The following is a 26,668-nucleotide window of genomic DNA, read 5'->3' on the forward strand; positions in this document are numbered from 1 at the left end:
TCCCGTTAGACTCCTCTCCTGGGGTGAGAAACTGCAACATAAGAAATATTTGACACTTTATCAGTAAAATTTTCTGCAGTTAAACTTGCCCTATTTAAATTATAAATGGCATAAATATCTGTTAGGAATGAATGAGCATTTAAGCATGGCTTCCAACCATCTCTGTTGCTGCCCTGGGTACAGAGCCCTTGAGTCTTCTCAACTGGATGCAGTCAATGGTCTCTGCTCTGAGACAGCTGCTTAATAGCGACAGAGCAAGGTTCAGCCCTTTGCTGAGACATAGCCTGTGTGTCAGCAGTGAGCCAGAGAAACATTCCCACCAAGAGGCTCCTCCTCAAGAACTTTGGAAAGTTCTAGATATCACCTCAAAGGTTATCACCATTCCCACTTGCTCTGCTACTTCCAGCAAAGAATCTGGACTCCACCCTTTTGCATCAAATCAACAGTTAAGCATGTTTGATTTTCATCATTACATTTATCACTATCTGATATGTTCTCACTTATGTCTTTGGTGGGGGAGGGGTTAATTATTTATCTGCTCTTCATTTATCACTATCTTATGTTGTTTCTGCATTTTTATTTGCTTATGGTCCATCTGGACTTCTTACATGCACTCTCCAGGAGAATGTATATTGCTTGACAGAGGAATTATGTATGTCTTATTCATTGCTGTATAACGCAGCACACTCTCCCAATATGGGAGCAGAAGAGATTCTGCCTGGAGACGCTAGGTATGCAGTAAGCATCTTGATTCCTTGCAACGACGTATCCCCAAGTAAACAAAGAAACCCTTTATTTACCCACCCTTAGAATTTCATATCAGGGAGAGATGAGCCAGCTTTCCCATGGCAAGAATGTATTTGTTGTTCCTTGTCCTTTCTATTGCCTCTCTTCCAAACAATCAGCCTGGCTTTTAAGCATTACACTTTCCCCATATAGCCCTTCCATAACAGGCTACAACTCCCTTTGCAAAAGTAATTGTGAATACTTGCTTCTTTCGTACATCTGGAACACACCAAAGAGCACTGATTGTCAGTGTATGAGGCTACCTGAAAATCTGCCACATCTCCAGCTACTATGTTTTTTCAGGCTATTTAGAATATTTAGTGCAATGCAGTCTTCATTATCCACGCTCTTTATACAAGCAAGTGGTTATCCTTGCCTGACTACACTAAAGTGCACTTAGAATCATATATCCATTCAGGATTCATTCCTCCCTAGGAGAGAAGATGTGAGCTGTACTCTGCCAGACTCTTGCCTGTAAAGGGTGACCTTGAAAGGTCCAGCAGGAAGTGGCCTCTTCAGTCCTAGGTGCTTTGCCTCAGCTGTGCCTGCTCATAAAGTAAGCTTTCAGGCCATGGATCCTGGTAGTTATCAAGCATTGTTGCACAGGGAACAGACAATGCTTCACTACTGTCAAAACCTGCTCTTACACAAGGTAAAGAACGTCAGAAGCTGGAACTATAAATGATGTGGCATATTCTGAGGGCAGAAACCAATTTCTATGGAACACCTGCCTCATTTAAGGCTACCATATGACACATGGTTTCACAAATGTTCAGAAAACTTCATTTACTTTACAAAACTCAATTAATTCTTGAGTTCCCTCCCTGGATAAAACAAAACTGTAGCTATAGTGAAGGCATGAGTAGCAGTCTTTACTGTGACAAGAAATAAAACCAAGAAAAGATCTGCAAAAGATGAACTTGAAATGGACACCCAGACACTGGTTCCTGGAAGCAGTGGCGGTGTTGCCTCTCTCCCTGGCCTGATCCCCGATGGCAAGAGCCTCCTTTCTCTGACATGCCCTCCCACGTGTTGGGTCTTGTATGGAATTAGAGGTCATGTTCCCAGGGTGGCATGGACCATTTTCAAGCAGGCAATGAAAAGACATCATAATGGGGGAATGGGAAGATACTTGACCCGTAACGCTGCTTTATCACATCAACCCATACCCACCCCAGGGTGCTCCAACGGCCCATGGTCCACCAACAGCACACTCCTCCGATCGGATTAACGGTGGCGCCCAGTCACCTACCAAGCATGTTTCCAGTTTAAGCTGTCTCCGGCTCTCAACCACCACCCACTTCTCGCCTCCACCTTCCCATTCCTCTCTACAGACATAATTAACTAGTTGATTACTTACTAATCCTTCTGTTAGGGAAGATTCCAACCTCACTGTAAGGCCTTATTCTGAAATCTGTAAGGATTTGTGACACTAACAAGGAAAAAAATTCGAGACCAGCTAGCAAAACGTTCCTGAAGGATAGAAACACTCAAGATCTAAAAATTATCTTAAGGGGATGGAGTCAACACCCTCAATCCCCTTTTCTCCTTACTCCCAGCTCCCTGTTATGAAACACAGGTAACCTTAGGAATAAATGATAAATTCTGTGACAATTAGGTTTCTTCCTGGGAGCTCCTCGGGCATGCACGAGTAACTCGTGTGGCGGGGGGGGGGGGGGGGGGGGGGGGGGGGGGGGGGGGGGGGGGGGGGGGTCGGGAGAGGTGAAAGGGTCGCACATTGCTACAGACCCCGACTCTGTTCCTTTGGCCAACTGGTCCCAGGTTGCTGCGTTCCGGGGTCGGCGCGCGCAGGGAAGCGCGCCAGGCGGTGGTGTGACACGGGGGGCGTGACTGCGAGCCCCCCGCGCTCACCCTTCCCCACCCCCGCGCCACGCTCCGCTCGAGCAGCGTGACTGGCCGCCGCCGTCGCCGCCCGCATACGGGAGGCTCAGAGCGCGGCGCGCCGAGCGGGACAAGCAGGCGGGCGGGCTGCTGCCTGGCGTCGGGCGGGCTGCTGCCTGGCGTCCGCCGCGCTGTTCTCCTTCCTCCGCTCCCTCCGCTCCCTCCGCCCCCTCCGCCCCTCCGCTGGCGGCCGCGCAGCCTAGAGCCCGGGAAGCCGCGGCTCCGAGCCCGCAGCTCCGGCGTGGGGACCAGCACCGAGGAGGGGGCGGTGGGAGCTCTGAGACTACAGTCGCCACGGAGAAGCGGAGGGGGGCCCGGCCTGGGTAGGCAGAGCCGAGCGCGTATTTCCGCGTGAGAGCGAGGGCTGCGCGGTGTTCGGTGTGGACACCGCCAGCCCCAGCCCTGATCGCCGCAGCCCGGGAGCCTCCCGCCTGCGCCCCAGGGCGCGCGCGGAACAGCCATGAACACCAACGAAGCCAAGGAGTATCTGGCCCGGAGGGAAATCCCGCAGCTTTTCGAGGTAGGGGGCTAGGTCTGGCAGAGAGGACGGGAGGGTCGGGGAGGGCATCCCCGGGGCTCGGGGTGAGAGGCCGTTCGCCGTCCCACCTTGCCGACGCGGGGCACGGAAGTGAAGACGCTTGCGGAAGCTTGCTCGCCTGCTTGCCCAGGGGTAGCTGCCTGTCTGGCGGGTTGCGGGGTCCTTGTCGGAAGGCTGGACTCAGAAGCCTCCATCTCGAAAATCGAATTTCAGTCTTCGAACAGGGTTCTGGAAGCAGGCTGCCCCCAGCGCATCCCTCCCATGTGGACCCCCAGGATGGGCTGCTGGCAGCGGCCGGCCGCGCTCTCCCGGGGTGAGGATCAGGCCAGGTGGGTACGCTGGCGCCCAGCAGCCAGCAAGGACTCGGAACTGGGAATCGAGAGCCTTAGTCCCTTCGCGCGCCGAGGGTTGGGACCCCCGTGTTGACGGGGAAGTGAGGACGAACGCAGCCCACCACAGGGACAGCTTGGGGGAGAGGGATGAAGATGCAAAAAACAAATCCAAACCCATCAAGTGCAGCGCTACCTCCCGGGTGGCTCTCACCCAGCGCTGCTCTGCGCTTTCGGTGAATGAACTCCTGAGCACGTTTTCCCGTCACCTTGGAAGGGATGGTTCTCCTTCCTCACCTCCCCAGCCCATAGCTTTCGCCTGTCCTCACCAACCCATGTAGAGAAGGCGAATCGGAGAGGGAGTGGCGAGGCGGGCGTGACTCCTGTTGCTCTGTCTTCCGACCGCATCACAGCATCATCTGCACCAGAGACCCGGGAAATGGGGAACACTTTGGGAATGTGGGAGAGGAGGCTTGATGGATGAACTAGAACCTTGGTTAGTTCTAAACCATAGGCTACGTCGCGGATCGTCTTGTTTCCTTTCCTTCTCTCCGTATTTGAATTTTAGAACATTCCTGAATCCTATGTGTTTTTACTTAGGTTAAGGGAAAAAAAAAAAAAAATGGAAGCGAGCCAAGCGACCTCTGAAACCTGTTCCCCCATTTCTGAAAGGTGATAAGACTGTGGACTGATACAGTAAACTAAAAGTTATGCGTTGCTCGTTCTCCTATTTGGGGGGTTTGTTCTGCTAAAAGGAATTTTATAACACTACTTGGGAAAATAATCTTGTCTCTGTTTTCCCAAATTATCTTTAAATGGGCCGCCATAATTACAGATCTCCATTTTCCTCTCACCTCCATAAGCCACCGGTTTCAGGTCCATCTGAAGACAAGATTTCCAGGTAAATCACCCACTGAGCACAAGCCTAGTATGTGAAACCCCAATCTAGCAAGTGTGTTACTAGTATTTGAAAATAATCAGGAGGTGTTGCATAAGGACAGGTCTTGGGGGTATGCAGGATTCTCGTTAAGAGTTTTTCTTTTCTTTTTTTTAATTTTCAAAAACTAAATATGGAGATGAAGAGCTTGCAGGGTTTTGTCATAAATACTGCTACTGAGATCAATGTCATCCCTAAAAGAGTAATTAGAAACATCTGCAGCAGGGCCACCTGATTGCAAAGTGCTTCTTAATAGTACACCTTTTTTTTCTATATAAATGTGAGTACTGTTTTTCCGCCTTGGTAACCACAGAGGATTTTGATAGCTTGTGTATGAAAATCTACACTGTGCAAATAAGTGATGGCAGGCATTTTTGTTCAGGTGCTATGCTTTTCCTTGGCTTTTCTGCATATGAATGTGATGTTTTAAAATAGTGCACACCCAGAAAGGGAAGTCAACTTGCTTAGGTGAAATACAGATATACAGTGTACTTAAATGCAATCCAAGGCAATGGGAAGCTGGAAGGAGACTGCTGGTGACCTCCAAAAGCTCCATCCTTCCAGTAAGAAGAATCTGTGCTGTGCACAGCACAAGAGAAGTAAGACTTGGCAGTTCTCCATGTGATGAGTGTAGACAGCAAAACCAAATGCTTTAAGTTTCCAAACTTAAACCAAACGCTTTAAGTTTCCAAACTTAAACCAAACACTTTAAGTTTGAGGGAGATTTTCTCCCTCAAAACCACAGTGTAGGTATACAAAGTTTCTAGGCATACAAAGTTTAGCAGTTAGATATCTATCAAGCCCAAAACATTGGGCACAGTTGTGGATACTAGACACCATTGTAGACCAAGTGATTGATTATTGAATCTACATATTGTCAAGCAACTAGCTGTATCTAACTGACCTTTTCAGATTTCCTTCTGACTTGAAACATCATATGGGCTAAATGGGATATCTCTGGTAGGTTCAAGTTTGAAATGTGTTTCCATTTTTAGATGAGTTCTTAACTCTAGTTAACCTTATGGTGTGTATATTGATCTTGTATCGCTGTACCTTAGAGCAAAGATTTGGCAATTAATTTGAATACTGGGGCAAGTCAAATTAGATTGTTCAGGTTCTCAAAGGGTTGACTCAAGTAGACCGAGTAAAAAATGTTTGCTGGTTGTTTTGGATCCCCGATTCTGGCTGACTGTTAGAAGAATGGATTTAAATTATCTATGAAGGAGTGGACCTCATTCCTCCTTCTAAAATCAGTACCCTTTGTGGAGTCAGGTATGTTTAGGGAGGCTGGAACCATAGTTTCCAGTAAAAAAAAAAAAAATCTTCATTGAGTGCGTTCACTCATTTTAGGCAATAATAGGGATCAAAAAACTAAAAACCTAATCTTGAGTGACTTGAATTGCAGTTGGATTATGTATGGGGCACAGAAAATCTGGCACTTTTTAAATCCCATATCATATTTTTTGCAAGATGTAGAGAGAGGAATATATGGGTTTTGGAATCAAAACCATTGACTTGGAATCCTAGGCCTACGAGTTTCTAGCTGAGTAACCTAGATCAACTCACTAACATCTCTGAGTCAGGATTTCCTAGTCTATAAATGGTGATAATAATGCCACATAGGGCTGAAAGTGCATTGGGTAAGCTAAAGCATGCAAAGATACTGAGTAAGCCCTGCCACAGAGTTAGCTACATTGAGGTAGGAGGAATCCGAGGAGTTAAACGCAATGTGTGTGTGTGTAGCACAGACCCTGACATACAAACTGGTTGTGGATGCCCAGGTTAGTTTTTTCTGCTCCCTCTGCAGTTGAACTCCTCTGATTGAACATTCTAACCTACGTTATTTAGGATTTCAGAGAACAAATGTACCTGGTAGGAACTGCCTACCATTTAGAGCAAATTGCACAAGAATAATTTGAAAATAAAATACTGTATTTAGGAAAGATGTCAGCTTTTCAAAGGTGTATGTTTTATGCATTAATAATGGTGGTAATAATCCTCTATGCTTTTTCCATGAAATACTCCAAAGGAAAATATTTTGCACATCAGTTCAGTTCCCAGGAATCAGCATTTCCAAATTTATAGCATTTTTAGAAATTAATACTTATGAAATATCAGACACCAGGTTTTCCTCTGTAATATCAATGGATATTGTAGTGATTTATTATATATCAAATGTGTTTATTTAAACTCAGTCTTTATGTTTTGAGTGAAATTTTTTTTTCTAAGTAGAGAACAGTTCAGTATGTACCTACCTTGTGCAAGGGAAAGTGTCAGAGGCTGGATATTGTGAAATAAATAAGACCCACACTGTATTGTTGAAGAGTTTGTAGGTTAGAAGAGGAGACCAACACATAAACTGGTGGTTTTAGTATGAATGACAGGTAAGATAGTTTTTTCTGGGTATCATGAACACCAAGGAAGGGTGTTGGGTCCACAAGCCAACCTGAGGGCTCAGGGGAGACTTCCTGATGATGATGATGATGACGATGATGATTACAACCACCAACATTTATTATTTACTATGTTCCAGGCACTTAATATGTACTTTACAAATATTTACGTACATTATATGTATGTAAAATACATTATATTTACAAAATATTTACATTTTTTAATCCTTAAAAAATCCTCTGAAACTGAGGCTTGGAGCCTTTAAGGATGGGTAGGAATGAGATAAATCATGACTGGGGCATTTTTACACACTGCACTTTATCTCATATTGATAAGGTTCTTCTATTTTAAACAGTATAGTTGGCCTTAATGGTTTAAAAGACAGAGAATGCTGAGCTGAAAACTAATTGGTCAAGAATTTAAGGGGGTATTTTAATTATTCAATCAGAGCATAATTTCAACTCTAATTGTTTATTTTTTTTTAAATGCAAAGAATCAAAACAACCCAGAATTTAAAGACGGGATATACACTATTTTGACAAAGGTGGTTTAAAAACATATTTTCTGTGGGCATATTGTGTTGTATTTCAGAGCCTTTTGAATGGACTGATGTGTTCTAAGCCTGAAGACCCAGTAGAGTACTTGGAAAGTTGTTTACAGAAAGTAAAGGAACTAGGCGGCTGTGACAAGGTGAAGTGGGATTCATTTGTAAGCCAGGAGAAGAAGACCTTACCTCCGCTCAATGGAGGGCAGTCACGGAGATCCTTTCTAAGAAATGGTAATGTATTTGTAGAATAATAGACAGTTTATACTTAGAGCAATTTTCTTTAAAACCTATCATACAAACTGTAGGCAATGATTTAATTTAGTAGGTTTCCCAGCACCTAAAAGGATATTTGGCCCTGGAATGTGACTATTCTGTCTCTGCTACTAATTCTAATCACCTCCATGATAAGACAAACAAAATTACGTACCGTTGTATGTAATTTTGTAAGCTCAATGAAATTTTTTACTGACTTCATTAATTTTGTTTATTCTTCTTAATTAATTAATTTATTTTTGGCTATGTTGGGTCTTCATTGCGGTGCGCGGACTTCTCATTGCTGTGGTTTCTCTTGTTGTGGAACATGGGCTCTAGGCACGGGGGCTTCAGTAGTTGTGGCATGCGGACTCAGTAGTTGTGGCGCACGGGCTTAGTTGCTCTGTGGCATGTGGGATCTTCCCGGACTAGGGCTCGAATCCTTGTCCCCTGCATCGGCAGGTGGATTCTTAACCACTGCGCCACCAGGGAAGTCCTGACTTCGTTATTTTGTAAAATGAATTACATTAGCAAACTGAATTTTTCTTAAAATTGCAAATTAGACTTTTCCAAATAAATGAGTAGTTGACAGACAGAATTGATAGTTATTGTATAACTACCACATTTTTTGATTAACTCAGAAGAGATTTAACTTATTACTGTGTTTCCAAATTCAGAGTTCATATTAATGCATCTGCATAAATGCTTGTAAAGTTTATACTAGTTAACTCAAGAAGGATTTATTTAGCAGCTACTGAATGCAATGCATGAGATTAGGCATTTGGGTGCTACAAAAGAAATGGGATGCATAAACTTGTTTAACAGTTCTAGGGATAGTTTGGAACTAAGAACTGGAATTCACTAGAGGAGATTCATGGTATTCCAGCTTTCTGAAATATGTGCTTATCAAAATTAGTTCAAAATCAGCTAAGCAGCCTTTTGGGCTCCAGATAAAATTGAGAAGTACAATAGTATGTGCAAAATGAAATCAGTTCCAATCAGAGGAAACCAATTAATTCTTTCCCAGTGGCCCAAATCATTCTGTTTTCAAAATTTAAACCATTCTCAAAAATTGTACCACGAAAAGTTTCAGTTATACAGACAGAATTTGAAGCGGAGACAATTCTATTTGCAATAAATACAAGGGGGAAATAAATCTTAATTTGTTTTATCTTACTTAGTCATGACCCACTTAGATTTTATTTGAACATGATGTGGGGAAAAGTCAGAGTGTGTTAATTTTTAAGAAACACAAGCAGGGAGAAAAAGCAGAAATGACGTTGTCTCAGAAACATCTCCAGAGAGGAGAAGACTCCTTCCCTGTCAATCCAGGGTCACCACTAGGTGATTTAGGCTTGGGTGCTCAAGAGAGAACCTTTAAGCAGTTACCACTGCAGGACACCACTTGGTAAATTACTGCTTAAGTAAATAAAATGATATTTTTGTGAGCTTGAAGGGTTCATACACCTTCCCAAAAGGGCTAACTTCCTTCCCAGGGTGTCATCATATGTTAGAATCTGGCTCAATGTTAAATACATGCCCTAGGCCCTTGTTAAATCAAGTGACATAAATATGGGGAATTTCTTTTTAAACCTTAAAGCACTAACAAACCTTAGGTATTACTGGATTTAGTCTAAGATATTTTTATGTTCTTAAATTTAAGTCTAAGAGGATGTGACATTCACTTAGTCGAAAAGCTGGTTATATAAAGTGGCCATTTTGTAACAAAATGAAATTTGAATGCTTCTGTTTCATACTGTTACTTGACTTGATTATATGTAGAAGCCAGGCAGGCCAAGTATGTAATAGAGAATGGTGGAGACTGTGGTCAAACTAGAGAACAGAACTAGAGTGAACAATCATTGTCTAAAGGGAGTCAAGCACAAATTTTGGAAAAATGTCGAGCTGAACAAAGCACATCTATGAGGCTACATTGGGCCCACAGATGACCAGTTTGGAACTCTTGATCTAGCAGGATAAGCTAAAATAGGAATGGAAAATGTAGATTTAACTTTCATTAGAACTGAAATCACTAGTTAATTTTAGAATCTCCATATCTGCTAGTACTTTACCAGAATTCCAACTCAGAGATCTTTTAATTAATCATCAAATAAAACCTTTCACATACTATGGTGACAAGAATGTTGTATCACACTGTTTAATATCTGGAATGTAGGCTGAAAGACAGAAAATGGTTTCTAAACTGATTAATCCTATAATAATAAAATATTATTTTATGAAATGCTTTGCACGTGTGTGCTTTGTAGGTTTTTAACTATGATTTACAGAATAGCTTATTAAAATAGACAAAATTGCTAACTTCCCTGTAACTGTAAGCACTATTATTATGTCTAGAAACAAAAAGTGATTCATGCATTTTTTTGCTGAAATATTGACATCACCATGCTAATATATAATTATCATGAAAAATTATTCCGTGAAATAGAACATTTTAATAATTTGTAAGCAGATTACTTTCCTAAGTAAAAATATGATAAAAGCAAGGATAAATTATTAGCTGACAGTTCTTTAAAGCATTGTACCGTAAATATGAGGTGAGCATCCATTTTTTTCTACCGTTTGTATACAATTGAACAAATAATTACTCACAAATAAGAGTTTTAGTCCCATAGCTCCAACTGTCCATAGAGCTTTTCTTCTGGAATATCTCGTTGTCAGCTTTACTCAACATGTCCAAAACCAAACATATCATATTTGCTTCAAAACCAGCCCTCCTCCACTTATTGAGTACTACTATGTGTCAGACACTCTTTTAAGACCGAGAATGTAACTACCAAAAAATAACAAACATGGCACCTGCCCTCATGAACAAACATGGCACCTGCCCTATAGTGATGAAGTCAGGTGTTAAAAACATAATTAGAAGCACAATGGATGCTATAGAAAATACCATATGCTATAGAACTAACCATATTAACAGGCAGATGGATCCAACCTAAGCCGGGGTTCAGGGTAGGCTTCCTGGAAGAAGTGATATGCTAATGCTAAGAGACGGAGAGGTGAGTAGGTGTCAACTAGAGAAGGATGGAGATGAGAGTATACTAGTGAACAGAGAACAGAGATTTCTGACATAGAGGAAGAAGCCAGGATAAAGACAGGAAGGAGAGAAGCCCAGTATTTCTAGAGCATAAAAGAGAGGGCAGAAAGATACTGGAAGAAATGCAATATGTTCCTTATTGTTTTAGACTTGACACCTGGCAATTGTTTTTGAGCTGTCATCTTCTGTCATCTCTCATATCTGAATCCGAATCATGTCCTTCATATCCAACCACTCATTTCCATTTCCCCTACTTCCCCTCTAGTCTAAGCCCTCACCTCTTACCTGTGAACTACTTCAACAGCCTCCTAGCTGCTACCCTAGCTACCTCCTAGCTTCTCCCTACTCAAATTCATTCTAATCACCACCAGGTTAATTTTCCTAAAAAATATATTTCATATTTCATCATGTCATTTCTCTACCCCCCAGAAACCTCCACTGGCTTTCTACCAGATTAAAGCTAAACCCTTTACCCTGGTGATCAAGGCCCTCCACATTGTGGCCACACTCTACCTACCCATCTTCTGGCTTTTCTCCATGGGCACCATCTACTTCAGCAAGATTGTTCTCTTTGTTATTGGTTCAGCAAGTATTTATTGGACACTAACTTTGTGCCAAGCATAGTTCTAGCTCCCAGAGATACAAAGTTCCAGATAGGAAAGGTCCCTGCTGTTATAGAACTTATTCTAGTGGGAGAGGACAAACAATGGTGAAGTGGTAGGTGCTGTGCAGAGCATTATTGTAAGGGATGATGTCCTTGAAATTAACTGGCTGGCTACCCTAGATTAAAAGGTCAGTAAAGTCCTCTTATAGGAGGTGACATTTAAGCTGAGGTGTGAATGACAAGAAGCAGTCAGCCATGGGATCAACAAGGAAAGAACATTTCAAGCAATGGACTGTGGTGTAGGAGCAAGCAACTCGTAGAGTCTACAGTAGTCCAGATAAATGATGGCGGCTTGGGGATGAGTTGTGGTAGTGGAGATGGAGAAAAACGTGTGCATTTGGGATATGCTTTGGAGAGAAGTCTACGGGAATAGATATGAAGAGTGAGGGAAGAAGGTAATCAATGATAATGCTTAGAGTTTTGCCCTGCATTGGGTGAAGCCGTTCAATTTCAAGGCAGAACTGGATAATATTGTTAGTGCCTTTCCTGACATAGCTCTTCCCAGAATTTTCTAAAGAATACCCACTGTCGGGACTTCCCTGGTGACGCAGTGGATAAGAATCCGCCTGCCAATGCAGGGAACACCGGTTCAATCCCTGGTCCAAGAAGATCCCACATGCTGCGGAGCAGCTAAGCCCGTGCACCACAACTACCGAGCCTGCGCTCTAGAGCCCACGTGCCACAACTACTGAGCCCACGTGCCACAACTACTAAGCCCGGGCGCCTAGAGCCCATGCTCCACAACAAGAGAAACCACCGCAGTGAGAAGCCTGCACACTGCAGTGAAGAGTAACCCCCGCTCGCCACAACTAGAGAAAGCCTGCACACAGCAACGAAGACCCAACACAGCCAAAAATAAATAAAATTAAAAAAAAAAAGAATATCCACTGTCATCTGTAGACTACTTCACTCTTTTCGTGGAATTAAAGTGAGTTCCATGAGTCAGTAGTCAATGACCTCATTTACTGTATCAACAGAGAATGGAAAGTTCTACCTGATCTCCAGAGGAAATGTGAGTATTATGCCATGCTAAAATCCAGTAATCCGCTTAGCCAAATTATTCATGGCAGGCCAGGTGACCTCCGTCTCCTTTGTGCAGGTGCTTTTTGGGTAGTTAGGGCTTCTCTTTGCCTCCTTGAATACCAGCACATGAATGAGGAAGGAAAGATCCATGAGTCAAACAGCAATAGCTGGTAGAGAGCATCTGCCTCACTTGGGCTTGCCGGCTCTGTCCTCTGATCTATTTGAACATGTCATTTGTATTTCCGATTCTGAGTCTTTGTGTTTCGTTTCTACCAACTGAGAAATACTTTCCACTTTTCATCACCTGTTCTAGTCTTTCGAAGTTCAAGTCCTGCCTCTTTTGCAGTCTTTTTCTAGCACTCCTGCCTAAATGGATCTACCCATCAATTGAACTCCTATGGTGTTTACCATAAGAGATATTCATTTTAGCACTTATCCTGCCTGGTGTGCATACCGCTCTCAGATATAAGCATGTGAGCTCTAGTTTGTAGGCTCTGTGGGGACAGGACTACCTCTTATTGTATTCTTCTACTGAACCATCCTCAACACACTAACAGGTCTGACAATAAATAGCAAAGATTTATTGCTGTTGTAGATGTAAATTTAAATCTTCATAGTTACCTTTTTAAATCAAGGAGATTAAAGATAATAAATATTGAGAATGTAAAGTTAAGTGATGTTGAAAGATGTTCCAAATATAGAAATTGTTTGCTACTCTTTACTTGTCTTGTGACAGTACCTTAAGTTTTTGTGCATTATGCCACCAAGCCATTCCACTGGACTACAGCAGGGTACCTGGATCGTAGTGATTGCGTATCTATATTTATGGATAAATGAAACACGTTGTGCATAAGCATTGCCTCGATCGGCAGCTGCATATGGTTATGAAAGTTGTGAAGGTGTGTGCTACAAAACTCTAGGAGCACCATTTTCGGTGACTAGGATGTATACCAACTACCAAGCAAGACTAGGCAGTACTTAAGAAGGTTCCTCGAGGGCAGAGGTTGGCAAACTATGACCCATGGCCAAGTCTGGCTCACTGCCTGTTTTGTTTTGTTTTATTTTGTTTTGCGGTACGCAGGCCTCTCACCGTTGTGGCCTCTCCCGTTGCGGAGCACAGGCTCCGGAGACGCAGGCTCAGCGGCCATGGCTCACGGGGCTAGCTGCTCCGCGGCATGTGGGATCTTCACGGACCGGGGCACGAACCCGTGTCCCCTGCATCGGCAGGCGGACTCTCAACCACTGCGCCACCAGGGAAGCCCCTCACTGCCTGTTTTTTATAAACAAAGTTTAATTGGAACACGAGCACATCCATTTGTTTATTTGTTTATTGATTGATTGATTGATTGATTTAATTCTTGGCCATGTTGGGTCTTCGTTGCTGCGTGCGGGCTTTCTCTAGTTGGGTGAGCAGGGGCTATTCTTCGTTGCGGTGCTCAGGCTTCTCATTGTGGCAGCTTCTCTTGCAGTGGAGCACGGGCTCTAGGTGCACGGGCTTCAGTAGCTGTGGCATGCGGGCTCAGTAGCTGTTGCTCGTGGGCTCTAGAGCACAGGCTCAATAGTTGTGGCACATGGGCCTAGATGCTCTGCGGCCTGTGGGTTCCTCCCGACCAGGGCTTGAACCCGTGTACCACGCCTTGGCAGGCGGATTCTTAACCACTGAGCCACCAGGGAAGTCCCCATTTGTTTATTTATTGTCTACAACTGTTTTCCTGGCTAAGTGGAGTATGAGACTCTCTGTTCCTCAAAGCCCACAATGTTGATTATCTGGCCCTTTAAGGAAAAGTTTGCTGACGACTTAAGGGGACGGGAGTCTTCTTCCAGTTGAAAAAAATCAGACTCATTTCATTTTTAAATTTCTTCAACTAATTGGTTAAGTGCAAAAAAATGTTTTATTGTGCTTTTTTTTCCGTTTCAAAGTTATCTTACTCTTTTGCAGTAATGCCTGAAAATTCAAACTTTCCTTATCGACGGTATGATCGGCTCCCTCCAATCCATCAATTCTCCATAGAAAGTGACACAGACCTCTCAGAGACTGCGGAGTTAATTGAGGAGTATGAGGTCTTTGATCCTACTAGACCTCGACCCAAAATCATTCTTGTCATAGGTACGAGGACAGAAAGCAAAATTTTCATACTGTTGCTCACTTTGTTTATATATTTACATTTCAAAAATTATGTCAACTATACATCATATTTGCAAGTAGTTGGATAATGACAAATAATGGAAACAAAAGCTTGAGAGACAGTAGATGGAAATATTTTTAGCATACTTTTCAATAAAACATATATTGTTATAATTATATAATCTAACGCTTATTGCACTTTTATAGAATCTCATTACAATGTCGTAGAAATTCTCTGTAATAAATGAAGATTTACCATCTTATGGTTTTTATTTGCTTAATTTTTAACGTAGATAGCTGAATCCATTAGAAGTTTTCTAAACATGACGTGTTTTTTCCCTTTAATTCAACAAATTGAAATTTTATTCACTATTAACTTCAGAGCAAAAAGTAAACAACAATAATAATATGTTGGTAAAGATTCATGTAAATGAATCTTCCTTATGACAGACTGGCACCAATGATAAAATCTAAGTTTGATGTTATTAGACAAGCAAATCTAATAGAATAGTGTTTTACACAGCACGTAACATCTGAGTATTAATGAAAATAACAAGGATAATAGTTAATTTTTTAAATTGCCACTATGAATCTTATGTTGAATATGAAAATATCAGTCTGATGCCATTTCACAAGGATTAGATATTGAAAATGTCTTAAGTAATTTTGCAGAATGCATTTTTGACCACTTTTGCAAATTCTAACTTCCTCAAAAGCTATAAAATTTTGAAAAGCCCTGTCAACATGAAACATTTGTAGTCATTGTCTCACTTTCCAATTTGACTCAGCTTTCACAAAGATGACCAAAAGCAAAAATCTAGCGTAAGATGTTAAAGCTATTCTAGCCAGTAACTGTTAACCGAGGGCCAAATGTATACAGCCCCCAAGCAAAGAAGTACTGCTCCCAGAAGATGTAACGATGATGGCAACTGGGGAAAAAACATGTAAATAAACACACCAAACTAGAACAAGAATTTAAGTTCACCAGTCTAGAAGGAGGGATGTTTGTACATCTGTAAGTGTAATGAAAATGAAATTGCAAATATGTTTATCCCTGAATTGTTATATTATAGAAAAATAACTGTAAGACGAGAGTACAGAAATCAGCTTTCTAAAAGTCAAAATATTCTCATGGTTTATGGCAGCCACTATTATGCCATAAATCTCTATCTATTCTTGAAGGTGGAATTTTTGTGTGTGTGCTTAAAAATTTGGGGTTCTTACCTAGAAGACAAGGAAATGCTTCATTAAAAAATAGAGCTACAGGTGGAGAATAATTGGAAATTATTTCACCTTTTTAAAATGAGATAGTCTTTCATTTTTGTTTTTCTTGCTGTTAGTACAATATTGGCGATTATTATCAGGATAAACAAATGAAGGCTTGATTGTCCATGAAAAAGGTGTAAAACAAGTTGTTCTTGCATAAAACAGCACATATATGTGAATTTTTTGTGCATTGTGAATTTTATATGAAAATGATTAAACTATTTCAGTAAACTAAGATCTGTGGAGAAGATATAAATGCTTAAATCTCCTACACTTCACAGTTCTTTTTTACTCAATAAAATCAACTTGCTTCCCAAGGGTGTGATTTTGGTTTTAGACTTACACTGTGTGTTGTAACATTTTATGTATTACAAGAATGATACAGAACCAATGAGTGTAAATAACTTTTAGAGGACTGAGATAAGAGAACAGAAAAAGTGAATCTGAGGTTATCTGAGAAAATTGAGACAATTTTATGACTTTTGAGGAATTATAAAATAATTGTACCTGAACCTTACAAATTTTTATTAGTTCCAACCTGAAAAAGAGTGGGGGAGGTACAGATATCCACATCCAAATAAGCAAAATTTCCCTTCTGGCAATACAGATTTTTTTTTTTAAAGAAGGTAACCTTCTTGGCACAGATATTAATGAATCTCTCTTATGTTAGCATAATCATAAAATCTAAGAGTTAGATGGATCCTAATATTTATAAGTAGTAGAATTAAATAAATATAGCAAAATTAAACTTACTCTGGTTTCAGGGAGAAGAAAGTAAGATTAGTTTGTTAGGAAGCTCCGGTAATCAAACTCATCCAATAAATTAATGCTCTTCTCTGTCAATTGTGCTAATCGTATTTTTTTGTTGTCTGCTAATGCCTCCATTAATTGACAAAAAAATGCTTTTCCTTGAAGTGCCGTAACTTTCTTAGCATGTCTGAAGTTTTAAAAATTCAATATGTTCCCTTATGTTGATGATTTGTCAGATCAGGTGTGAAAATATGAAAGATAATTTTCATTCTTCAGGGATCAAATTAGTTTGAATTTGTCGATGGCATTGATCATATAATTATTTGTCTTCAAGCCAGTCCATGGTTTACCCATGGCTTAATAGGCCAAGAGCAGCTACTTGGAACCAAAACTTTTCATTTGTGAAGTAATGAATTTAATACAGTAGTAGTTTATAGTGGTAAGTCTAATAGGGTTGGATTTAGCGTTTCTTAGAAAGACAATGTCAAAAATGTAAACAAATTTCTATCATAAGTTTAATAAGGCAATGAAAAGGCAAAAACCAGTTTTATTAGGATCATTATTTGGGATTGAGGTTAAGGAAAGGGTCTCAGTATACTAGTTGATCTTAGAATTCTGCACATTAAAATTTTTAAAGAGGAAATAACCCCTAGCCAACCAAGTTCACTCACTCAGAACTCTTCTTACAAAATCCAGAACAAAGCGAAGCAAACACCATTCTTTTTTGCTTATGTTATTTGCAACAAGAATTTCTTAAAATATACTAAATAATGGTATGTAAAATGATTGCTACCCCCCAAAAAACTTGATAAATTGAATTAGTAGAGACAACATCAACTCACTTTTCTATTGAATTTTTATTTTTAATATTGCTTAACCAATTATAATTATGTTTCAGTGAATAGCACCAAAAACAATTCATTACTTATTATCATTGACTTTTTAAAATATTTTTTCTACAGTCAATAATTTATGATTAAGTATTTTAAAATATTTTATTTTTATAATTGCCAACAAATAACAAATCAGACTGGGATGATTGTTATGTGCTTTATTTTGAAATTTGCTCAGTTAGATTCCAGTTAGTCTAGGTTGTCTAGAAATATAAATTTACTAAAATAATGTAATATGATTTGGAAATAAAATCTGAGACATACATTTTATAATTTTTTAGTGCTTATGCTTTTAAAAAATAAATGGCAGTTACTGATTATTGGTATTGATTTATGTTGCAAAATATTGATTATTTCATGCTAATGTATCACAAAATCAAAACTATCATGAGTTCTACGAAATTGTTCTACCTTAAAGATCTCTTCCATTCACTCTGCGTATTTATTGCATAAAACTTCTTTTGAATTTTAAAGGATATAAGGCAAGGAGATGGATGAACAGACAATTCAAAGAAAGATTTAAATAAGCCATGTCAATATTGGTGTGCCTTTGGTTAAAACTAATTTTTACGTTTCACGAAACTGCACGTTAACTCTTTGTTCGGATGTAACACATTTCTGCCATTGCAGTCATTGTTTTTTGTATCTCATAGATTTTTCTTTGATTACAGAGGATAAAAGTATTAGAGTTTACACAGAAAAACAGGAGCGCTTTCTTTCAACTGCATTATTCAATTTTTAAAACTAGTAGTTTACTAAAATCGGTAAGGGAAAAAATGTCTCTTTCATCTAATACATCAATCACGACAATTCTACCCTTTCCTCGGCTAAATCTACACCTTCTCTGCATTCAGAGGTAGCACTGAGATGCCACAAGTAGAATGGTTTCTGCCCTGGTACTGATCTAGACTCTGCATCTCAAGATGAAGATAATAGTTGTATGAAAGGGTGTTTCTTATTGTATCAGAAGGTCCCAATCTTGCCTGTTTTAAATGATAGGTGGTCCCGGAAGTGGAAAGGGTACTCAGAGTTTGAAAATCGCTGAACGTTATGGATTTCAATACATTTCTGTGGGAGAATTATTAAGGAAGAAGATCCACAGTGCCAGCAGCAATAGGAAATGGAGTCTTATTGCCAAAATAATTACCACTGGAGAATTGGCCCCTCAGGTACTGTTGTATAATTTGCTTCTATTCTGCAAAGATTTTTATACCATTTGTGAGTGTAAGTTTAACTGTGGTTTTTCATCTTTTTTCTTAAAAAAGGAAACAACAATTACAGAGATAAAACAAAAATTGATGCAAATGCCTGAGGAATTGGGCATTGTTATCGATGGATTTCCCAGAGATGTTGCCCAGGCTCTATCTTTTGAGGACCAAGTAAGAATGTCTCCTTATCTTTTAAATGACCTTTTTTTTTTTTTTTTGCTTAAATATTTGAGATTAAAAATATATATATATATTTCTTGGAAGACTTGCTCTTATTTGGAATGAATTCTAATCTGAAAATGAACAAGTACATTCATTTGGGTTGGCAGAAGGTCATTTTGTTGGCACACATGCTTAAAAACTGAACACAGTCTCTGCCAAAAAGAAAAGATAAAAACGAATAATAGAATTCATTATTTTTTAACAAAAATGCACATCTCTCTAACCTTTACTTCAGAATACTTTCCCTAAGATTGTATTTTTAATCTTTAATCACTTAAAACAAGCCTTATTCAGTACTGCCTGGGGATGTAATATATCACCCTGCACTCACAGCTAAGGAAGCCCTCTTCACCGGTGTATGAAACACTAAACCACCTGTCTATAACAAGGCAGGGCTCAGTGTGCCAAAGTTTACTCAAATTTGAGTAGACTATGCCTGCTCAATACCCAATAATCTATTTGAAAGAGAAATAAATCAATTGAAATATTTTGTATATCTGTTTAATCTTTGTAAAGCTAGTGTGTCTAATTTTTCATTGAAAAATGTTAATTACAAAAATAACAAATTTTAAGTCCTGGTGTAAAAAGTGAACGTCCATTAATGGCCTTCTTCCATTCCACTGCCCATCCTCTCCTGAGACATAGAAATAGTGTTAAGCTTATTATATATCCTTCCAGGCCTTTTTCTATATACTACACTTTTACACACCCAGGCATGGACATGTGTGCATGCTCACATACAAATGCAGTTTTAATTTTCATAGCTATTTCCAAACTGTCCTCCAAAAAGAATTTTCCAAGTTATAGTCCCATCGATGTTGAATAACAGTATATTTCTCCAGACCCTTTCCAACCAGATATAATTCATATTTAAAATTTTTGCCAACCTGTTAAGTAAGAAACAGTATTTCACTTTTTATATTTATATTTCTTGAGTTATTACTGAGGTTAAGTGTATTTTCAGATACTTATTCACCATTTGTGTTTCTTCCCTGTGTGAATGCCTGCTTTCCTTTGCCTATTTTTCTACAAACTTGTTTTTCTTTTTCTTATATAGAGAAGCCTTTAATATATGACCGATATTATATCAAGGAGAACTAAGTCAAATAAGTTGTCAGTTTATGTCTCATATAAAAGAAGTGTGGAGTTAGGCAGTTCAAGGCCAAAGATGGCTTCATGAAAGCTGTCTTTGAATATTCACATTAACTGTTTTGGGGATGCTTATTGTGCTGCAATATCTTTCTCCCCTCCTCAGATCTCTCCCTCCCACAGCAAGTCCAGAACGTCTATCTTACTCAGCTTACGGGCTTGGTTCTAATTGCTCTGGCCTTGAAGAGAGAAAAACTAGAAAAATCAATTTTTTGTTTTTGCTATTGTTGCCAAATGATATTGCTGTTGAAAATGGGTACTATGTCAGCCATTCCATGTGATTCGTGGCTACAGTGGAAGCATGAGAGCCAATCAGGCAGGAATTCACACCCAGACCTGGTCCACACTTCATTTCAAATGAAATGCACTTGGCGAGTAGAAGCAGAAAAGCTGAGTGATTCTTTCTGTCTCTCGCTTTTCAAACATGCTACGTCTCTTGCTTCTCCCCTGGATAATAACTCAGGCAGATCCTAGAGTTTTCCTGGTCACAGATAGTTTCATTTTTAGGTATTAAAAAGCCCAGTCCACAATTACATCTCAGTAAAGCCGGAAAAAAATTTAATAAAAAAAAGCCCAGCCCAATATAAATCAAAACTTCAGTTTCTCATTCAGTTTAACATGTCTGCTATCCTCAGCTTGGGCCTGGTTCAGGCTCAGAAACCTGAAGTGTTGTCTCAGAATCCTGAAATTCTTCCTTATGTTGCAATGGGGCAAGTCGTGAGGAAGGGGCAGAAAATGCATGACTCTCCAGCAGCTCTCTCTGCACACCTGATCAGTCTCCACCTTCTCTTCTATAGCCTGGTCATGAGTGATGGGCCTTCACCACAATGGGTGAAGGGTCACGGTATCAGTTTGGGGACACCTGCTAGCAGATTCCATGAGATGGTCTGGTATCTCTCTGTAGAATGTACAGTCACTTGCATTTACTGTTCTGAGCCACACTTCTGAGGCTAGGAAAGTCCAATGTAACGTTTTCTTAGGTTGCCACTGTAGCAGCCTAGAGGTTCTTGCCCCCTCAGGCAGTCCAGTGGTGTCTGAAGTTGGTGCTGCCTTTGATGAGCTGCAGGAGTTCGGAGAGTGCAGAGGCAAAGCTGCAGGGTTTATGTAAAGCAAAGTGTTAGGGTCAGTACCTATTACTCCACACCCTATATAGGCTTAAGCTCCTGTGATGTCATTTTTTTGGGTACCATTTCTGACACCAAATGTGTGGGGAGTTTCCACACCAATTCTCCAATCCTCTGACACCAACTAGATGTCCAAGAATTGAATTCAACTCTGACACTAAATATCTGGAGTTAGCACAGACGCTGCAGGTTAAGGCTCAGTCTTACAGGACTGCCCCCCCTTCAGACATCATTCAAAAGTCCTAAGGGCACCTGTATTCTCTCCAAACAGCTGTAAATTTGGGGCTTTCCATGGCATCCCCCACAGATTTGATAATTCACTAGACCAACTCACAGAAATCAGGAAAATGCTTTATTTACATTTACCAGTTTATTATAAAGAAGACAACTCAGAAAAAAAAAAAAAAAGAATACAACTCAGGAACAGCCAAATAGAAGAGATGTGTAGGGCAAAGTATGGGGTTGACGATGGCAGGGACCTTGCATGCCGTCTCTGGGTGCACCTCCCTCCCAGCACGTCAGTGTGTTCACAAACACAAAAGCTCCCCAAACTTCATTGCTGAAGAGTTTTTATAACCCAGTCTTCAAATCCCCTTCCCCTCCGTGGAGGCGGGGGAATGGGGCTGAAAGTTCTCACCTTCTTGTCTCATGCTTGGTCTTTCCAGCAAACCAACTCCATCCTGAGGCTATCCAGTGGCCCTGCCCTGAGTCACCTCATTAGCTTAGACTCAAGTGTAGTCAGAAGGTGCTAATTACAAACAACAAAAGACATTCCTATCACTCAGGAAATTCCAAGTGTTTTAGAAGCTCTGTGTCAGGAATCAGGGACAAACACTAAATATATATATTTTATTATACCACACTCCTCCAAGTTTTTCTTTAACCAGCTTTTTTTTTTTTTTTACTGAACATGTGGACATGTATAAACACACAGGCAGAAATTTTTCCCCAAGACTTCCTCACAGGTCCAGAGCATAAGAAGAGATGGATTTCTGACATCAGCCATATACACTAGTGATGGTAAGACCATTGTAACAAAAAGACCTATGGATTTCTGACATCAGCCATATACACTAGTGGTGGTAAGACCATTGTAACAAAAAGACCTAACACTTAAGTGCACAAAGAAGTGTATTTTTTTTTTTTCTCATAGGGAAAAATGTCAACATGAACAGTCCAGATTGACTGGGCAGCTCTTCTCCTTGAGATCATTTAGGTTTTTTCCAAGTTGTTGTTCTGCCACCTCCTAGGCCATGTCATCATCTGTCTGATCGAAGCAGGGTTGCCATCACATATGGGTTCCAACTAGCACATAAGGGGAAGAGAACATGAAGGTCTGAAGTCCCAGATCTGGAAGTGGCATCCATCACTTCTGCTCACATGACGTTGTTGAGAATTTAGATGTGTTGTAATTGCAAGGCAGGCTGGGAAACTTAGTCCAGTTCTATTACTGTGGAAGGATGGGAGAACTGACTAGCAGCTTCTACGCAAGTTTGCCCCTCTGACCATCCAAATGTCTCCATGCTCCCTTCTTCCCACACAGAATGTACTCACTCTCTCCCTAAAGAACACAGACCAGAACCCCATCATGTAGTTCACAAGTCGAGAATCTTTATTGATATTCAGTTCTCTCCATTCGGTCCAGATTTGATTCCTCATCACAGACACCTATAAACATTAAGTTATCTAACCTCCCTGCCAACAATAAGCAATGGAGGAGTAATACCAGAAGAAGGGAAATAGAGGCTCCTATTCAGAAAAGGGAATTTGGGCAATATAAATGGTAGTCCCTGAACCACAGCAAATAAATGCTGTGAGGCAGGGATTGCCAAGGGTCTCTGCCCTGAAAGTGGAGTGATTTCCTGGCTTAGCACATTGGCAACTCCATTTTCTCTCTCAAGGAGTAACTCTTTGCCTGTTCTCTTCTGAGTCCCGTGGCCCTCTGAGAAGTTCTTATTGTCTATTATTCTGCATGGTCACAGGTCACATCAAAGTGATGTGTTGGAGACTATGCCTTCCTTAGGGGAGGTATTTTAAGTGTGAAAAATACACAAGCTTTTTCTGGCTAGGCTTATAGTTGCTTTGCATTTTCTCAAAAATTTGGTAGGCTTCTGCTCTTTTTGCTTGCAGGTAGTTCCATTTACCTGTAACTACATTCAAAGTCCTTTTCTGGACATATCAATAGACATTAAGCTGCTTTGTTTGTTTTCTCATCTTGATGGCAGTTACTTTGAGGCCATATAAAACAACAGGCTTGGGTAGGAAGGCAACATTCTTAGTCTGGGTTTTGCCTTGGGGCTGGGTCCCTACTTTTGGAAGGAGTTGGGTAGTTATTGGGAGTCCTTTGAACAGCACTAGCCATATATTCTGCTGTCTAGAGGTATAGAAGCAGTTGGCTTTTTCAATCTTATAAGGTCTTAAATTACCAGATACTTTCGTTTTTCTTTATCTGCTTGCAAATTGGTCAGTTCTTTCTTGGGCTTATCTTTTTCTTGTTATATGTTGCCAAACACAACAGAGAACATCAACACATACTAACATTCTAGCTCTTTCTAGCCATTTCATCTCTAACTGTGGACTCCATAAGAACATGGTCTGCCTTCCAAGTTATCACAATAGTTATACCAATCATTTTGCAATGGTATAACAAGGGTCACCAACTTCCAATCTAAAATATCTGTACCTTTATTGCCCAAGAAAACCAATACCATATAATTTAGTTTTTGATGTAGTAGTGTCCTACTCATATGACTATTGTCTGTATTTTTTAGAGTGAAGCCAAGATGCTATAATAAAAAGCCAGCGGTACAGTGGAGTAACACAGTAACTTATTTCTCTTGTATGTGACAGCCTCTCCGTGAATGAGGGCCCTCATTCATTCATAGCTTCAGTCCTCACATTCATTCACAGATGCAGGTTCTTTCCAAGTTATCGTTCTTCCAGCCCCTAGGGCAATGGTTCTCAGTTTTTTTAGGTCATAAGACTCTTTAACACTTTTAAAAATTATTAAAGAATTCAAAAAGCTTTCATGTACATGGACTATATCTGTTGATATTTAGCATATGAGAAATTAAAACTGAAATCTTTAAATATTGTCATTAAAAATTACAATAAATCCATACAGGTTAACAAAGATAACACATTTTTATGAAAAGCAATCATGTTTTCCAAAACTAAAAAAAAAAAAATGATATGAGAGGGCTTCCCTGGTGGCGCAGTGGTTGAGAGTCCGCCTGCCGATGCAGGGGACGTGGGTTCGTGCCCCGGTCTGGGAGGATCCCACATGCCGCGGAGCGGCTAGGCCCGTGAGCCATGGCCGCTGAGCCTGCGCATCCGGAGCCTGTGCTCCGCAGCGGGAGAGGCCACAACAGTGAGAGGCCCGCGTACCACAAAAAAAAAAAAAAAAAAAAAGACATGAGAAACATTGCTTTACATGTTTACAAATCCCTTTAAGTTCTAGCTTAATATGAGAGAGCTGGGTTCTTATGTCTGCTTTTGCAGTCCAGCTGCTATGATATCACACTTCATGTAGCCCCTGGAAAACTCCTGTACATCTGTGAGAGAATGAGAGTGAAAAGGCACACAGTTTCTCAGTGTTAGTATGAAAATAGTTTTGATCTGTTTCCTCCCTGAAAGGGTCTCAGCAATCCCCAGGGGTCTCGAGAGCACACTTTGGTAACCACTTCCCTGGGACATGGTTGACATCTGCGTGGTGAAAGCTAGGTCGCTGCCATGGTTACTTCCAGGTGGTTGGAAGAGGGAGAAGAGTGGAGAAGGTACGTGCTCAACTGCTTAAGTCCCAGACCCCAAGGCAGCACACATCACTTCTCACAGTCCATTGATGAGGACTTAAGAAACATGGCTACGTCTGAGAATAGAGTTAAGTTCTGAGTTTGAGTGAGTGAGATTGGATATATGAGAAATTCTCAACTAGATAAATATAGTTTTAAAAAATACTTGGAGATAAAATGAAAAATGCTCAGAGGGCTGTCATCCTGCTTTTGTAGTGAATTGACTTGACAGATTCATAATTTGATTTCCTATTCCTAAGGGAGACAAATTTGATTTGCTTCTAAAGGGGAGTGATTTAATTTTAATTAACAGATTTTTTTCTAAGCATTAGCATGCTCATGCAAAATAGTAAAGAAAATGTGGATGTTTTCCCCCTGGAATTAATGACTTGAAGCTTTTTTTTTTTTTTAACATCTTTATTGGAATATAATTGCTTTACAATGGTGTGTTAGTTTCTGCTGTATAACAAAGTGAATCAGCTATACATATATATATATATCACGATCTCTCAGGACATCATATTTAAATGGTAGTTGGAGTTAGGCTTCTTTACTAACGTGTCTGATGCTTGATTTGGGAGGAAGACTCAAATAGCTGGGGTCTGGAACAGCTGGAGTTCCTCAAGCATCTTTTCCTATCCCATCACATGGAGGTCTCAGGGTGACTGGACTTCACAGTAGCTCAGGGCTCCAAAGGCATGTCACCCAAGAGAGCCAGAGGAAGCCCTATCACTTTTTCTACCCTAGCTTCAAAGGTCACGCATCACATCGATCACTTTCTGTTTGTTAGAAATTAGTCACTAATTCTCCCATATTCAAGGAGCAGGAACTTAGAATCCAGTTTTTTTAAATTAGGAGATTGTCAAAAAAAAAACCAAAAACTTGTCAGCATGTTTTAAACCACCACACCATGACACTCAGTAAATAAATACCTACTCATTCTTCACTTTGCTCACATCTGTCCCTTCCCTTCATTTCCTTTCTTCCTAGTCTTTTCGTGCTACGTGCTCACTTCCATCTATTGTCTTCACTTTTCCACCTTTCTGGTCCTTATTCTCTCCACATCCAGTCTGTCTTGTGTCCTGTGACCAGATTAATCTTTCTAAAAGACCACTGTCATTAATTCATTCTTCTGGTCGAAAGGCTTTAATGCCAATTACTATCCACGAACATGTTTCTCCCTGTATGGTTTGCTTCAGAATCAGGTACGTGCCTTGCCAAAAAATGTGCATTGTTCAAGTCCCTTCACAGAATTACTGGATTAGAATTTTTCGTGAGTGGAACCCAAGAATCTGCAAGTTAACAAGTTAAAAATCTTTAGCAGAGCTGATTCTTAAGCACACTAAAGTGCAAACTGATTGAGTGTTTAACAGCACATAGCAAAGGTTCTCAGCCATAGCATGTTGCCATAGTTATGAAGCAAGCCTGCTGTTGCTAATAATACTGAAGTTCTGAAATTAGAGCATAAGCCCACAGTTATCCCAATAATGTCATCTTCACTAGTCTTCACACTTGCTTTCTTGAGTGGGAGAGAAATTCCTTAGAATGGGAGGAATTTCACATAAGCTGTGTTCTCGGTATTAGTGTCATAGGGTTCTTGGGTCTCTGTGAAATTACTGCCCCGTGCAATCTGATCTGAGATGGACTTGGCTTGTCTTACCATCTCTTGAACACTTTTTGCCCTTGCTGTCGCATTATTTGTCCCTCCTT

At 40.4% G+C, this 26,668-nt stretch overlaps 1 protein-coding gene across 1 annotated transcript in view; it reads left to right on the plus strand.

Moving 5' to 3' along the window:
• The first annotated feature begins 2,802 nt into the window (after positions 1–2,802).
• Positions 2,803–26,668, plus strand: part of AK5 (adenylate kinase 5) — a 235,546-nt gene continuing 211,680 nt past the window's right edge. Inside the window, exons 1-5 of the mRNA XM_027114110.1 lie at positions 2,803–3,208; positions 7,478–7,664; positions 14,370–14,537; positions 18,464–18,633; positions 18,730–18,843. Of these exons, the coding sequence (XP_026969911.1) occupies positions 3,149–3,208; positions 7,478–7,664; positions 14,370–14,537; positions 18,464–18,633; positions 18,730–18,843 (699 nt within the window). The 5' untranslated portion in view covers positions 2,803–3,148. The remainder of the gene's footprint in view (positions 3,209–7,477; positions 7,665–14,369; positions 14,538–18,463; positions 18,634–18,729; positions 18,844–26,668) is intronic.

This window comes from Aethalodelphis obliquidens, unplaced genomic scaffold (assembly GCF_003676395.1).
Source record: "Aethalodelphis obliquidens isolate GAN/ISIS:26980383/991018 unplaced genomic scaffold, ASM367639v1 scaffold13, whole genome shotgun sequence".
NCBI lineage: Eukaryota > Metazoa > Chordata > Mammalia > Artiodactyla > Delphinidae > Aethalodelphis > Aethalodelphis obliquidens.